The sequence below is a fragment of the Leiobunum rupestre genome, chromosome 6 (assembly GCF_980474605.1).
Source record: "Leiobunum rupestre chromosome 6, qqLeiRupe1.1.hap1, whole genome shotgun sequence".
NCBI lineage: Eukaryota > Metazoa > Arthropoda > Arachnida > Opiliones > Sclerosomatidae > Leiobunum > Leiobunum rupestre.
This window is the reverse complement of record NC_143389.1, coordinates 56,836,871-56,853,246: the sequence shown is the minus strand read 5'-3', so window position 1 is coordinate 56,853,246 and position 16,376 is coordinate 56,836,871. Positions and strand designations below refer to the sequence as shown.

General features: G+C 38.8%; 2 protein-coding genes across 3 annotated transcripts in view; both read left to right on the top strand.

Annotated features, from left to right (window-relative positions):
* LOC149942714 (uncharacterized) overlaps positions 1 to 8,202 on the top strand; it is an 81,884-nt gene extending 73,682 nt beyond the window's left edge. For both annotated transcript variants that reach the window (XM_090177052.1, XM_090177051.1), the window contains exons 12-19: positions 1,460 to 1,644; positions 1,718 to 1,909; positions 2,819 to 2,928; positions 3,994 to 4,171; positions 4,296 to 4,461; positions 4,573 to 5,530; positions 6,379 to 6,702; positions 6,773 to 8,202. In XM_090177052.1, the coding sequence (XP_090033178.1) occupies positions 1,460 to 1,644; positions 1,718 to 1,909; positions 2,819 to 2,928; positions 3,994 to 4,171; positions 4,296 to 4,461; positions 4,573 to 5,530; positions 6,379 to 6,702; positions 6,773 to 7,223 (2,564 nt within the window). In that variant the 3' untranslated portion in view covers positions 7,224 to 8,202. The remainder of the gene's footprint in view (positions 1 to 1,459; positions 1,645 to 1,717; positions 1,910 to 2,818; positions 2,929 to 3,993; positions 4,172 to 4,295; positions 4,462 to 4,572; positions 5,531 to 6,378; positions 6,703 to 6,772) is intronic.
* A 7,338-nt stretch (positions 8,203 to 15,540) lies between these two features.
* The window catches only part of LOC149942713 (uncharacterized), a 79,602-nt gene continuing 78,766 nt past the window's right edge, over positions 15,541 to 16,376 (top strand). Inside the window, exon 1 of the mRNA XM_090179790.1 lies at positions 15,541 to 15,892. The gene's annotated coding sequence lies outside the window, so the exon portion shown is untranslated. The remainder of the gene's footprint in view (positions 15,893 to 16,376) is intronic.

Here is a 16,376-nt window from a genome sequence, read left to right as displayed (position 1 = left end):
GAGTCAAGCAAGTCTGAAAACTCCGATTTGAGAAAAACTAGTTTTAAGTTTGAAATCTAGCATAATAACAATGAAAATCTAATAATGAAAATTAATAAAAATAGAGTGAAAATATATATTGGAAATTTTGTACTGAGTCACCTTAATTTAAAAACACTCACGTATCTCGATTTACTTGACTTTTGCTCGGCGCAGTCAATTATAACCCGCGACCTCCGTAACTACCCCCTTTTCGCAGCCTCCCTATTTCAATAATACGAGCTGAGAATTTGTTCATTATTTTACACGCTTCACGCTTTCTCCCGTTAATTCGTTTCGCTCTTTTTGCTCGAGAGACTCAAAATGAGAAATCTGGCTTTCTTTGTCATCGTCTATTCCGTTCTACTTTTCCAATCGCCAATTTGCCACCCACACTAGCGCCATATCCTGCAGCCCCGACGGATTTCAATTTGGCAAATACCTATTTCGAGAGTGTCACAAATAGCTTGTCTCCTTGAGGTCCGAGTCGATAGCGGGAATGTCCGATGTCGCATTTCATAATTTTCGCGATAAACAACTTGCCGTCTGTCTAGTTATGCCAAATACCGGTAACTAACCATTGTTTTAAGTTGGTTTATATAGTGCGTTTCAAAAGGTTATGCAAAACGTTTAAGGAGTTGTAGGGGGTGAGTTGAGAAGTATGCCTGTTTTTCCCATTTTCCTACGATGCGTTAAAAGAGCGCCAGAGAGCTTCAAAGTGTGGCCTACTAGCCCCTGGAAGTAGGCTGCAACGAGCGCAAATCCAAGCAGCGGGGAAATGCGAACATTAAGTTTTGGGTTCGTGTTTTAGGTGAAAAAGGACTTTGTAAACAAATCGAGGTAACCAGCGTAAAAAGGTAAATTTAAAGTGTTTAAAGTCCCTACTGGTTGGTGTTGCGCTTGTTGCAGCCTACTTCCAGGGGCTAGTAGGCGACACTTTGAAGCTCTCTGGCGCTCTTTTCACTCATCGTAGGAAAATGGGGAAAAACAGGCATACTTCTCAACTCACCCCTACAACTCCTGCAAATTTTTGTATACACTTTTGAAACACCCTGTATAGTGCGTTTTTTTTAATTAGGTGTGCAACGTTAAGTAATAGTAAACTGGCCACCACCCTCCTACGCATTGTAACTCGGCCACCTGAGTTTAAAAGTAACTCGATGTCTTGGGCCTAAAGTTGTGCCTCGGGTATTAGCCTAGCTGATTATTAGTTTGTAACCTAATATTACCTTAACCAAATTTAAATAAACTGAAATAGCGCTAAAATTTAGCTAATCTTGAGTTAACTGAACCTAACCTAAGTTAACTGGTTCAAAACAGTATCCTTCGATTAGTTAATAGACGGGTTAAGCTACTAATCGAAGATGTGTAGGGGGAATTGAATCCGTCAATTTTCAAGACGAATAAAATCTAATGATTTGTTTGTCTTCTTCATTATCAGGTCCTTGCTTCCAGAAGAAATCTCGCAAAGGGCACAGACGTCAAACCCTGATCAATTGGCCGTTCAAGAGGCAAGTGGCCAAGTCCGATTCTGTGGACAGCGCCCTGCCTTCCTCGCCCGGTTGCATTTTCGGTTGGCAGTTGGCCAATATCTGGAACTCCGGAAGTCTGCCTCCCTCCATCCTGGTACGGACAATCTCTATTATTTCAACCTTGGACGACCTTTAAGCGTAACGCCTTAATCCGTTTCCCCCATCAGAAAATCTTGTCTCAATTGTACGCGAAAGGACCCGAGACGGTGGGTATCTTCCGGAAATCGGCCAACGCTCGCGTCCTCAGGGAAACTAAGGACATGCTGATGGCCACCGGCAATTCGGATGGCAGTGAACTGTCCGGGAGCTACGACTGTCTGGATAACTCTTCTCCGGTCGTCTTAGCTTGTTTGCTCAAGGTAATGCCTGTTTTTATCAAATGTTGTTAGACAAAAGTTTATTTAGTGTAGTCTTCGCGAGTTAGAAATTTCGATAGCAAATATACAAGAGGAATAGCAACTCTGTAGATTTATGGTTAGGCCTAATAATTAACGGTAATTTGTTGTAATGATTTATAATAAAAAGTACTGCTACTTCATGGAATTTAAAAAATGATTTTATTAAAATAAAATGATCGGGAGCTTTCGGACCGTAGTCCTTCGTCAGCCGCTACAATATTCTGATTTTAGAAGCTCCCGATCATTTTATTTTAATAAAATCATTTTTTAAATTCCATGAAGTAGCAGTACTTTTTATTATAAATCATTACAACAAATTGAAATAGAACCATGGAACAAAATTTTAAAATTCAAAATTAACGGTAATGTTATGACTTGATCCTCGTCTATTGAAACCCTCCTACGCAATTTAACCCGGCCGCCTCTAATTGGATTCACAAGTCCTAGTTAACTGTGGTTGCTATTATTTTAACGTGTTCCAATGGCGACTCTAGCACGTGCTCGTAAGCGTGTCAAAGTAAGAAACAGTGACTTAATAGTGACATTAAAGCAATACGTCATCGTTACTCTAAAGAAAGACTTATGGGTAACAGGACAACACCAAAGAATATAATTTATATCTTAGAGAAAAGTCGTAAGTCACGTTTTATAAATTTGAACCTTAAATATCTAGGATCACAGCTTAAAACTTAAAATTTGGGCTTCGTTACGACTTAGTTCCAGAGTTCATCTAGCACGGCTAAATATTTCATTAAAATCTAGAAACATTTACTAGGCCTACGTTGATATCAAACATTCTGCCATTTGTGGTGCCGATAAGAAAGTTTCGCTCGCTAACGCTCATTTCGCTTCAATGTTTTCTAATTCTAGGAGTTTCTGCGATCGTTGTCCGATTGCTTGCTTCAATCCTCTCTCTATTACGAGTGGTTGGACGCCCTCGACCCCTCCGACGACTGGAGAACGCGAGAAAATTTTCTAAAGTAAGCTTTCCATAGGTCAGGGAAATCCGGCAGAAGTTAAGGAATTTAAAAATAGGCCTATAAAGTGATAAAAACAAGTCAGGGAATTTTAAGAGTTTGTAAAAAGTTATGGGAAGTCTCGGAAATTAAATTTATAGTGAACGTTTTATGAAGGTGCTCTAAGGTTTCGTAATCGTTGCAATAATTTTTAATTTTTATACTAAAATATTAGTCAATTCATTAGCGTCTTATAAAAGTAAAATATAAAGTTATAATTGTTCTAATTTCGTTATTAAAAGGGTTAAGCATAATCTCTGAATATGTCCAGGGGAGAATAACTTAATATGGCCATTGGAAAATAACTTAATATGGCCAGGGGAAAATAACTTAATATGGCCAGGGGAAAATAACTTAATATGGCCAGGGGAAAATAACTTAATATGGCCAGGGGAAAATAACTTAATATGGCCATTGGAAAATAACTTAATATGGCCAGGGGAAAATAACTTAATATGGCCAGGGGAAAATAACTTAATATGGCCAGGGGAAAATAAATTAATATGGCCAGGGGAAAATAATATGGCCAGGGGAAAATAAATTAATATGGCCAGGGGAAAATAAATTAATATGGCCAGGGGAAAATAAATTAATATGGCCAGGGGAAAATAACTTAATATGGCCAGGGGAAAATAAATTAATATGGCCAGGGGAAAATAAATTAATATGGCCAGGGGAAAATAAATTAATATGGCCAGGGGAAAATAAATTAATATGGCCAGGGGAAAATAAATTAATATGGCCAGGGGAAAATAAATTAATATGGCCAGGGGAAAATAAATTAATATGGCCAGGGGAAAATAAATTAATATGGGCAGGGGAAAATAAATTAATATGGCCAGGGGAAAATAAATTAATATGGCCAGGGGAAAATAAATTAATATGGCCAGGGGAAAATAAATTAATATGGCCAGGGGAAAATAAATTAATATGGCCAGGGGAAAATAACTGAATTATGGCCAGGGAAAAGTCGGCAATTCTGTTAAATTTGGGATATATTTTCAATGAATTGTGTTCCACTTTTATCAGTTTGCTGTCAAAGCTGCCGCCTTTGAACCTGCAATTTTTGAAACACCTCCTGAGCGTCCTTCACTGCGTGGCGCAAAATTCCGACGAGAACAAAATGTGCGCCAACAACCTGGGCGTCTGCATCGGTCCTAGTCTTTTAAGTCCAGCCACCATCTATTCGTCCACTCTTCAAAGCGAAGTGAGTCCCTCGATCGCTCTTCCCACGATTATTTTATCATTTTCACTTTCCTTTTTGTTCTTCGGAACTCGAGTGGAATTTTAAGTGAAATTGTGGACGTTTTTCATCTCATTCTTTTCTTTAGGACGTTTCGAAAAAAGTGCCAAAAGTTATCGCTTATCTAATCGAAAACTATCCCAGCCTCTTCGGCGAAGAGTCTTCCAAAGGTTCGTTTAATGGCAGTTCCACCAACGAGAGGAAAGATTCCGGTATCAAGGAGCGAGAAGACAGCCTCCAGGATGCGAACGGAGGTAATTTTTACTTCGCGCCTCTAAATTGAATTCAAAAGTTCTAGTTAGATACGTAATGGCTGGCTGGATGGGGAATGTTTTGAAATTAATTACTCTGTATCATTTTTGTAGAATATCCTCGCGATGATTCTTCGTCAATCGACAGCCTGGATCGCGATTTGTTCCTGCAGGACTTGAACGAACCTTTCAGTCCCAAACCGACTTGCAAAACGAAAGTTTCGTTAACGAACTTGAGCCGCGATTCCGGGCTAACGCTCAGCGACACTCAGTTGTACACGCCCGATGAAGAAATGGAACATCAAAGCGGGGAAACGTCCGGCGTCGAGTCCAGGAAAGATTCGGTGGGTTCGAGTATGACCAAGAGCGTCCCGCAACTGGACACGTTGAGCGGTGGCGTTGGCGGCTCGACGGAAGTCGGAGTGAAGTCCTTCAAGTATAACGGCATAGACGGCTCTTGCCACGACTTAGTGCACAGACGACGTTTTTTAAACGACGTCTTCTTCTCGAAAACTTTGTCGTCACTTCCGCGACAAAACGCCTTCGATAACGGCTTCTCGCCGCCTAGTCGCGAAACCCACGGCCCAGTCAAATTGAGGGACCACAAGAAACTGTCTCGCAATCGTCGGCAAGTACAGTCCAGTTACGAGCCTCTTCAGCGCGGTTACGGAGGAGGACAGTCTCTGTGGAGGAGCGCCTCCGAAGAGAGTTTGTTGCGCAAATACGCCGGCGACCACCATTACCACGCGAATGACTATCAGAAGAGACCCGCTCTGCACCGTAAGGGTCGCGCCCCGTCGCCGCCCAGGGGCAAAACGGGACGAAGCCTCTGTCGTAGTCAAAGGGTGGAACCCGACGTCCAAGCCGTTTGGTTCGCCAACCATTCCGGGACGATGGACTGGAAAAGGAGCCAGTCCACGTCCAAAATCGACCAGTTAGTCAACGGGAACCCCAATCAGGGCAACCCGCCGTCTCCACGCGACGACCCGGAGGATTACCCGGCCCCTTTGCTCGATGTGGGCTCCAAATCGTGCGGGGAACTTCACATTTACGAAAATATTAACAATTTAAGGTAAATTGTTTAGCTTCTTAAGCTTTAAGGGTGTTGGCTCGCCTGGCATGAAAGGTTTGCAACCACCCTCCCACGCAACTTAAAGACCGAGACCAGAGCGAATTTCCACCCCTCTTATCCTGTACTTAATTTTTTGACGAGTGACAACTGATTGACATCTCTGACAACTTGAATGACAGCCTGGACAATTCCGTGTATTGTAGCTTACCTCTTTTTTTGATGCTCATTGTATATATTCTATTCATAAACAGTCCAAGCCGTCGGTCAAGCTGTCGACGCTGTCACTCAATTTTGTGGGGGTCTAAATTCGCACACGAGAAAATGGAATCTCTGTTCTCGGCCTTTAACCCGGCCACCCGTTTAAAAGTCGCTAGATGACTTGGGCTTAAGGTGGTGCCTTGGGTATTAGCCTAGCTGATTTTAATAAAAACACTGACTGTTGAATAAATACTGCTGTACAAATGTCAGGTTATATTAACGCCTGTTCAGAGACCTTTCGAGTCCTGGGTCACATTGTCATCCTGTGGTCCAGGGTGGGGGGGCCAAGTTGATGGGTCCCCAATAAGCACGCTTGTGGGTCCAGGATGGGGTCCAAGGTACTGAACAAAGATTATACACACCAGAAATTTAAACTGTCTCTTCCAAATGGATATTGATTGTCCCTAGTGTCCAAAGGCAGCTGGGGTTGACTACCTTATTTCCGGTTAATTTTATTCTATTTACCGGAAGTTCGTAAGTCACCCGAGCTCCGAGACTAATTAGATCCTACTAAGATTTTCCAAACTCCGTTGTTGACTCTTTAATAACCATTTTGGTTCATTCTTTAACACGATTTAATTTCAAAATAGGCATTTAAATGGACTTAACCCGGGATACTCTGAAGACTTCGCGAATTGTCATATGAGCACACCGAAATCAAAGCAAGAACCGCCCAGTTACGAGGAAGCCATGACCAGGCGGAACATCCTGAAGAGGCGAATTCATCCACCAACTACTTCTCAAGTAACTGATCAGATGAGACAAGAGCAGACCAGCCTCAGCGCCCGGGCCAGGCAACTCTACGAAGAATCACTCAAACTTTATAATCAAACCAGCGTTGTTCCGGTAAAAGCCGAACTTCATCGGGCCGTCACAGCGAAAGTTAGTTCGTCTGACGAAAGCACCTGCAGCGGGTAAGACCATTTATAAAGTTTCAATTTATGATAAAATTGTACGCTAATAGCGTTATTTTATACCAAATAGTAGATCATCTACCACGAAACAACGTAAAGCTTCGACGTTATCCCAGAAGACGGCGTTGCGAGCGGTCAACGAAGGCGGTTCTTCGCTCCGTTTCCGCCAATTACCTCCAGTGCACGTCACCGACGAACAGATCAATGTCCGGTCGCCCAAAAGCAAAGTGGTGGCGTTGCAAAGGACATGGCGCGATTGTCCGGATATCCCCGACGACTTGCAAGGCAGCATCAACTGGAGCGTCGCTCAGCTGCGAAGCCTTTTCAACCCGCCAAATAGCAATAATACGCTGTGTACTAACAACAACACCACCAACAACAATAATAGCAAACAAGGCCTTAAGCCTCTGCCTCCGCCTTACAGACCACCTCCCCACACGAATGACACGTTGCTCAGAGACAGAAAACGAATGGATTATTCAAATGAAACTGTAGAGGTGGTCGAAGAATCCTTCGTTTAATTTAGTTTGGTTTTAAATTGAGATAAACTCAAAAGCCGTCAATCATAAATCGTACAAAGAAATCTCAAAAGAAACTATTCCACTTCATAAAAAGGTAATCAATTCGAATTTCCCGCGCGTTTTGGTTTTACCAGAACTCTAACGCCATCTGGAATCGTACCTCATCCCCATTTCACCCCTTCGTGAAAAATTAGTTGGTAGTTAAGAGGTTCCGAATCCTCTCGAACAGTAAAATAAGAATTAATAAACAACGGTGCTATATTTCTCAAATTCTCAATTAAATTTGTCGAATCTCTAATTATGTCAATATAGCGTTAATGCTTAAAACGTAAAGCAGTAAATCTATTGTTTTTCGTAAGTTCCAACCCGGTAATTTTCCGTCACTTGTACATAAAATATAATCTCATTTACAAATTTTACCACTTTTCCGTTGGAACTGAAAAGAATCTTAACAGCGAGTTACGTATTAATTTCAGTTCATCATTGTATTTAACGTGAATTTTATATTCTCTGTACATTCCTCCCCTTCCCCGATACTTTATATAATTTCATTTACGCTTAATGCATTTTTTTACATAATTTCAATAAAAATTCAAAGATTTTACTAACAATATGAAGAACTCAGGGTTTGAACAAAAATATTGATATTGACTCTGGTCCATTTTGAAAAATATTTTTATATTGAAAATTATTATTCTAGAAGGAAAAAAATGTACAGTTATTAATGGAAATGTTACAAAAAGTGCCAGAAATTAAATGATAAGAAAAAATGCGTTTCCCCCCATCGATGCTCCCTACTTAATTTTTTACATTTTTGCTCAATTTGAAAAGTATATATATTTTGTCTGGTCTTCCCATAATTGTGTTATATCATTAATGTAAATTTATACATGAACAAAAAAATTATTTGCGCTGCGTTGATGTTTTATTATTGAAGAAATAAAGTTTCGTGAACGCTTTTTTGGAGAAAATGTTGAAATACGTTAGTGTACCCATTATCCTAGATATATGTTTAACACGAAAGTTTCGGAGACATTTAACTATCAGCATTACTAAAAAAAAAGGTTAACAAATTACACAAAGGTGAAAATAATTTTCCAAATATTCGGGTTGTGGTACACGAGTCGAGTTTACCAAACAAAGAAAAATTCAAGTAATGTATTTCCTATATAGTTAAGTCTGAATAATTTTATGTTTCCTGTATTCAATTTAATTCGCTTTAACCTTTACGAACCTCAACTTCGGCGGAAAATATTACGCAACTGAAATTGAGGTTCATCTTTCAGCGTTTGCTCAGTTAGTATTTTAATATTTCGTAAGAATACCAAACCTAGTAACTCTCGGAAGATGACGAATTTTGGGGAGTTCACATAAATTCGCTTAAAATTCAATTACGCGACTTTTACTTCGGATCGAAGCGTATAATTTCCCCCCTTCGGCGCGTACGCCCACAAAACCGAAAAACCTAGTAACTGCGGTTAATTAAATTATTCAACAATAGCGTGTATGGTACGGTAATGTTGCTGGGAACCCGTGGAGTTATTTTTAAAACCCGTATATTTAATTAAATTGATATCCGTCGGTAAAACGATGATCCCCTGGGCCAAAATAAAAACGCGAGGAAAGAAAACTGGCAAGGTGAAATCCGTGCGGCAGGAATTTTAGGTCACGTCCTTAGCAAGGCTCTTCGATTCCAGATTTCCAGTCTCGCTTCCTCGTTTGCTTTTGGGCGATCGAGCAGTGTTACCGACTCGTTCGATTCCACGCGGTTGGCTCACTGTCTCCAGTTCTGGTTCTGGTACGAGGTGACGGTGAGGACGCAGTTCGCGTTCTAGTACGAAGCGCCGAAAGCGTTTTCCGCGGTAAGGGACAGTGAAATTATAAGTTGTGTGTTTTTCTTTGGAGCGCGAAACAGGCAGGCAGTCGCCGGCTGACAATGAATCGGGTCGTGAACTGCCCAATGGAACGTGAACTGGTTTGTTCCGAGTGGATTCCAAGAGGGGCCACGCATTTTTCAACATTTAATAGGTCTATTTATATACGATAAAGAGTGTAACGTCTTCCTTATACATAACGCGATACGTGCATTGCCAGAAGTTTAAATATCTTCCATAAGTATGTCTCTTTCGAAAATGTATTGCCATAAGTCTATAATATCAAGCGTAAGTTTGTCTCATTCGAAAGTACATTGCCATAAGTCTATATTATCAAACGTAAGTTTGTCTCTTTCGAAAGTATATTTCCATAAGTCAATAATATCAAGCGTAAGTTTGTCTCTTTCGAAAGTATATTTCCATAAGTCAATAATATCAAGCGTAAGTTTGTCTCTTTCGAAAGTGTATTTCCAAAAGTCTATAATATCAAACGTAAGTTTGTCTCTTTCGAAAGTATATTGCCATAAGTCAATAATATCAAGCGTAATTTTGTCTCATTCGAAAGTGTGTTTCCAAAAGTCAATAATATCAAACGTAAGTTTGACTCTTTCGAAAGGGTATTGCCATAAGTCTATAATATCGAGCGTAATTTTGTCTTTTGGGGTAAAAGGGTGGAAATGTAACAAAGTGTATTGTCAGCCAAATTCCAAATATTTTAACTATTTGGAAAATCTCGGTACATCTGAAATTCTAAACATTTTAACCTCTAGAGTGTTTCACCAGTCACGTAAGGGGAGAAACAAGCCCCCCTTCCTCCAGTCAAGATTTTAATTCGGATATTTAACACTAACCGCCAATGGCGCTTCGGACGAATTCTGTAGGGGGCGGATGTTCTTCCCGTTTTATAATCAAAGTTTATTTTCCTGTTCAATAGTTTATTGTTATTTTGCTAAATTAAATTTCAATTTTAATTTAGAAATGTTCGACATTTCTTCAATAATTTGTTTTTTTGCTAAATTAAACTTTAATTTTAATTAAGAAATCTTTGACATTTCGCTAAGTGATAGCTTTATATATAAAACGGGAGTGGAGAAGATTTCCCGGAACTTTCCGGAAGTATAGTTCACGTAGTGTCTACTGGGTGGCGCTATTTAAAAATTTACCCAAGTTTGACACTTATTAATAATATGCTACTTATGCTTTCTCTCTGTAAACATTTTGGATGTGAAGAAATAGAAATTTTATACTTATGCGATTATAGACTAATGGTATTGGACATAGGAAGTTATCATTTTGGATGTGAAGAATAGGAAGTGTCATACTTATGAAATGATTAAAGGTTAATGGTATTAAACATAGGAAGTAAATATTTTGGTGTTCGTACAAAGGTAAAGTTTACCATTTCTCAACAATTAACAGCCGCCTTGTTTCTGCTGGTACACTCAAATCGAGTTGAATTTTTGGGTTCATGACCCCTAACGCTAGGTTGATAGGTGTGGGAGAATCGAATACTATTTTCTTACTTTGGAATTAGCCTTTTCAGTTATCATAGAGCCGCCTAGCGGGCAATGTGAGAAGCTCACTTATATACGAGATTTTTTCTGAACAGCAGTCAGCAGACGCTGTGTTTTATAACGTACACCCATCTGCTTTAATCACAAGGTGGCACTATGCAAATTGAAAGCACTAATTACGTTATAAAGGAAAAAATGTACGCTTAATCATTTAAACGCTTCCGCCAAACCCATTTTTTTTGTAAACGGGAAAAAATTATCTCCGGTAATATTTCACGAAATTTCCGGGCAAATTATTGAAACCTCTACATTGCTAATCCCGTTATCTTTTGTCCTTCATCGCGTCACCTAAGATATCAAGAAACAAGATGTCACGGACATTTAAGTACACACAATCCCCCGATGTATTAATATATTTTAAACATTAAATTAAAATTTTGAACAATTTTTCAATTATCTTGTACACTCTGTTTGAAAAGTCTTCGACAGCTGAAATTTTTGCCCTCTTTTTAATTCTGCTAGAAAACTATAATAGATAGCTCGATGAAACCAATTGCAACTTTTATTTATTTTCCAAAATCTTTCGTTATTTATCGGTTTCGTCCGCCAAAAATTAATAGTTTGGCGGGAACCGTCAAAACTCATTTTTGACAACTTTTTAAATATTGGTTCTACGGCACTGACTCGCGCGTTTTTGAATTCACAGTGGTCGGTTCATATTTAGAAAGTGGAAAAATTATCCCTCTACCAACAACGGTTGAGAAGTTATCGCGTTTCCAAATTGTCGTCGAAGTTGCGTTATTTATAATCGCTTGATGCATTTTAGGTGTTTCCTTGTTTCGACGAAAGTTTGGAAACGCGATAACTTCTCAACCATTGGTTGTAGAGGGATAATTTTTCCACTTTCTAAATATGAACCGACCATTGTGAATTCAAAAACGCGCGAACCAGTGCCGTAGAACCAATATTTAAAAAGTTGTCAAAAATGAGTTTTGACGGTTCCCGCCAAACTATTAATTTTTGGCGGACGAAACCGATAAATAACGAAAGATATTGGAAAATAAATAAAAGTTGCAATTGGTTTCATCGAGCTATCTATTATAGTTTTCTAGCAGAATTAAAAAGAGGGCAAATATTTTAACTGTCGAAGACTTTTCAAACAGAGTGTACATTAACTTAAAAAACCCACGAGGAATTTGATCGAAAAATGAATTTTTTGAGTTACCTGGTTTTGGAAATAAGGTAGCGAAATGCGATCGAATTTTTTTGGAATTAGATGGCGCCTATATCAATTGGTACGAAATTAAAATATCACAATAGCGGTTGAGTCTCGCGAATTGGCCAGAAATCTCACTTAAAATTAAAATTTGTTAATTCAACCGAAAACGTAGTTCACAAATAATCAGTAATAACTAAAAATATAACTTACAACAAAGTCGGTTTTAATTTAAAAAAGTTAAGTAGATTTTAAGTCGAAAATCGCTAGAAATTAAATTGCCCACAATTAATAAAATGGGCAAATGCCCCACTTCCGGAGCCTCGATCTCCCAAATGTTTACAATTCAGGCGAGGACATGATATTTGAAATTGATTGACGTATCATCCTAAGTAACATAACAAGAATAAGTATGGCACTTCCTATTGCTTTAATGCTAATTTTTGTCTCTTCAAGCTGTGACTTGGACTCGTGACTTACCGTTTTGGATGATTAATTTTTGATAAAAATTTAAGCTTAATAACGGAGAGCACGTTCTGGAGTCGCGAGGGGCTTTGGCTTTGTTTTAAAGCCCGCGTGCGAATCACGCGTGATAAAAAAACATGAGCTCTTGGAGCCGAGAAAAACTTTTTTCATTTTTATCATTTTAGCCTAATTTTCCGCCTGTCTATCGAAACCCACATATATAGTCTCGCATATTTTAGACACTAGAGGGCTTTGTGCTGAGAAAACCTCTGGATTACGCAATGACTATGAAAATCAGTTTGGTTGTAAATATCGTTAATTGTCATACTCATTGTTATTATGTTACTTATGGTATCATATGTCTTTATTGCGAGAAATCGTGCGAACACCGGCGGCGGACACCATACGTGAAACTAATACACACCAATCCTTTAGGATTGTGTGTAAAAACCACCTCCGAAAAAGTTCTTCGATTTTTAGATGTTAGTTGCGATGGAGCTCGATAGATGGCGAAAGCGTCTCGGTAATCGTATTTTTGAAATCATCTTTATTTTCCATCCCGCTTGAAATTAACGAAAACGGGTTTAAAGCGTGACAGAGCCTTAATTATTTGGTTCTTATTTGCAATTTAAATTACAGAAGGTGTCAGAGCTTCAAAATTATAACCCTGAGATTCCTAAAATACCACGACGCAATTGGAATTGTTTTTTTTTTTAAATTATTAGCATTTTGATAACAGCTTTCCCTAACTTTTACCTTCAGGCTGCTCTCGTCTTAAATTTGAATATAAATGTATTAAAATATTTCAGATGATGTATTTACGAGGCTAAAGATGAAATGTCCCAGAATCTAAAAACCTTTTAATTTATGTTTTTCCTTCTGCTAGGAATCGTGACAATAATGGTTTTCACACACTTTTCCGTTAATTTTAAGGGTGTGTAGAATTCCCTCTAAAATTAACCGCGTAATGGCCGCCCCCTCCTCTCCTTCTCGGAAATCCGTCCCCCCCCCCCCCCGAAAAAGGTGTAATATTACCTTTAAATATTATAGGGCAATTATTAGGATTTCAAGGTCTATCGTGTCTCCGTGACATGTAATTGATGAAATTACACACTGGAAAATCAACCACACGATAAACTTTGAGACCTATTTTCTAAGAGCGCGATTTCTTTAGCCCCGGAGAATCTTTGGTTTTGTTACAACGAAAAATCCTTGACGAATTGCAATATGTGCGGTACATTTTTCTTAAAACGCGAAAGTGGTTTCGCTTTCACGTTGTTTTCAAGGTCTATTTTTTTTAACAAAACTCTTTCGAAGAAATAAACCTTCGTGGAAAGAGATCACAGCTAGAATTATGTTAATAAAATGTTTCTGAAACTCGGTGGGTAAAAATTCCCTTCCCCTCATCTTAAAGGGAGCATGGACTTTTTTATTTACGGTTGCCACCAGGTGTAACACAAGCTACGCTTGAACGTAGCAACAGTTGACAATATTCATTAATAAAAATCCTAGTGTTGTTAAATTTCCGGAAAAATAAAATGCGGAAAAATTTCCAGAATATTTCCCGAAATTCGGAAAAATTAAAAATTTAAACAAAAATGACTTTTTATGAATTTTTATTGTTTTTAACTTTTTATCGATATAAAATGTTTAATAACAATAAACATACTACAAAACATTAATAGTGTTATATTATTAATCAGTTTAAACTAGTCTAGAGGATTAGTTTTACTTTCAGATTCGAAATATTAGACTACATACAACCATACGTTTGAGGGGGGCAGGTGCCTCCCTGTGGCCCCCCCGGCTACGCCTCTGATATTCACCCAGATTTTTCCAACGTTAGTGTGGCCCTTTAAGCAGTGGCGTAGCTGATGGTTCGCAGGGCCCGCGGTGCCTCGAGCTTCGGGTGGGGGCCCCGATAACCATAAAAAATTAAAAAGGGGGGCCTCATAGAGATTTTTGCGGGGGGGGGGGGGCGGCTCTGAGTTCTCAGCTACGTCACTGCCTTTAAGCGGAACAGACGACATCATGAAGCTATGACGGGAAGTGAATCTTCACGAGGGGAATTTTGACCCAGTTACTTAAGGAATCGACCTAATTCTGCCTATAAACGAATCTTGATATTTTTTTACAATTAATAAAAAATAAAATAAACAATAGATAATTATTTTAATTATACATCAGGGAATTTAATTCGACATAATTCTTTGAAAGGCGCTAATTAAAAATTCAAAGGGGAAAATATAAGAAACGATTTAAATTAACGAATTGATTCTGTTTTAATACGAAATCGTCATGATTTTTCTTCCCCCTGATAGTAATTAGAAATAGTTAATTAGACTTATATCAACTGACGGTATGATATCGCTAAATAGAGCAGCTCGGGAGAAAAATAATCTGTCTATATTACTCTTTCCAAAACTGACAGCTTTTGTCACAATTCGTTGCTAAGGAATTTTTGTCCAATAGATTTATAATAGAACAATGAAATAGCTGAAGTAACAAGTTCGATTTTGTCATGTGGGGAAAAATGTCGTGGTAGCCCCTTTTTAAGGGTAGCTTATAGGTACCCTATTTGTGTACGTCAGAAATTACTTCATCGATTACTAAATTAAAATACTATATTCCGAAATAAATTTCCTAAATTTACTTAAAATTTTTGTTATATACTATTTTACTAATTTGGTAGGTATTTGCGAGTAGAAAAAGTAATGGATGCTTCCAAACCTGGCCACGAGATGGCGCTAGCTTACGGGATAATCAACTTGGTGCTTTTTAGTCGATGCTGTCCCAAACCCATCAATTCGATCAATAAAAAGAGTTCGATTTAATGGCTGAAGAGTTCTTATAGAGAGATTCCCGAGGTTTAGAGGTCAGTGAAATCAATGTATTTTTCCGTTAAAAAAACGCGTCGAAATGTTTGTGAACAAGTCATCGGAACCAGTAAAGTCAGTCATCCCTTGTATTTGACGCGAAATTTTCCAGCTGCCCCCTTGTTGCAGCCGATGCCATCGCCGCCATGGAGAAAGCATTTTTCTTACGGGAAATAAAAAAAATGTTTTTTGGAGTTTGGGAAAAGGGGAAGAGAAACGGGAGGGGGATAATTTCTAAGCGAGGGGGAAGGAAGCGAAGAGCAAATTTGGCCAAGGAAGAGTCGAAAAAGGGGAATCGGAATGGGGAGGGGGAAGGCAATTTCGAACGAAGGGCAGTACTCGACGACGATCTCTGGCAAACCGGTATCACGCAGAGCCCAGCGAGAACCAGCGGGATAGGGAAGCTGCTTGATTTTCTCCAAACTCTCTCGCTGCCGTCTGGTAAGGTCACCAGAACCGCGTGCAAGCATCTGCCTCCCTCAATCTTGTGCGCGACTCCGATAGTGATTTTTAGGCCTAATCTTTGTTGTCCGGCAACAACAGTCAGTTAGTCGGCAGTTTTTTTTTCGGACGCGTTTAGTTCAGTCCGAGATCGCGTCCGTTGAAATAGACATTTTCGCGTCCTATTTCTTTCAAATCATCTCTCGTTTCGCGCGTCGTTAGTTTAACGTCAGAAATATCGTGTTTATATCAGCGAGTATTTTGACTTTTTGCGTTCAAATGTGTAAGTTTATTTATTTTGATATTTTCACTATTTACTGTTCATTATGCGAGGTATTAGCCACTCTTAGGCCTTGGTTATAGATATTGATAATTTAATGTAATGGTAAATTCGGAGAAGACATATAAGTTTTGAAAAGTAGTGTTTATCTAGCAGCTGGCAATTTTTCGTTTGTTCGTAATGATATAATACATGTCAAATGGGTAAATGAATGTTTTACACAGACGTTTTAAAATTTATCAGCATCGCAAATCCAATGACTATGACGCGTTTTAAATCGAGCGACGTCAAAGCTGTAGCTTCAGTCGTGGCCGCCACAACAGTGGAATAATTTTCCACAAAAAGATGAAATGGTGCTATAATTCAGGCTGTAGAAACGTAAATTCTTTAGGGCCTATTCGGTTGTCAAAACTAAAATGTGTCTAAAATGACAGTAGGTTTTTTTAATGAAGTTCATTTTCACGGATAGAAGATTAACCAATTTAAT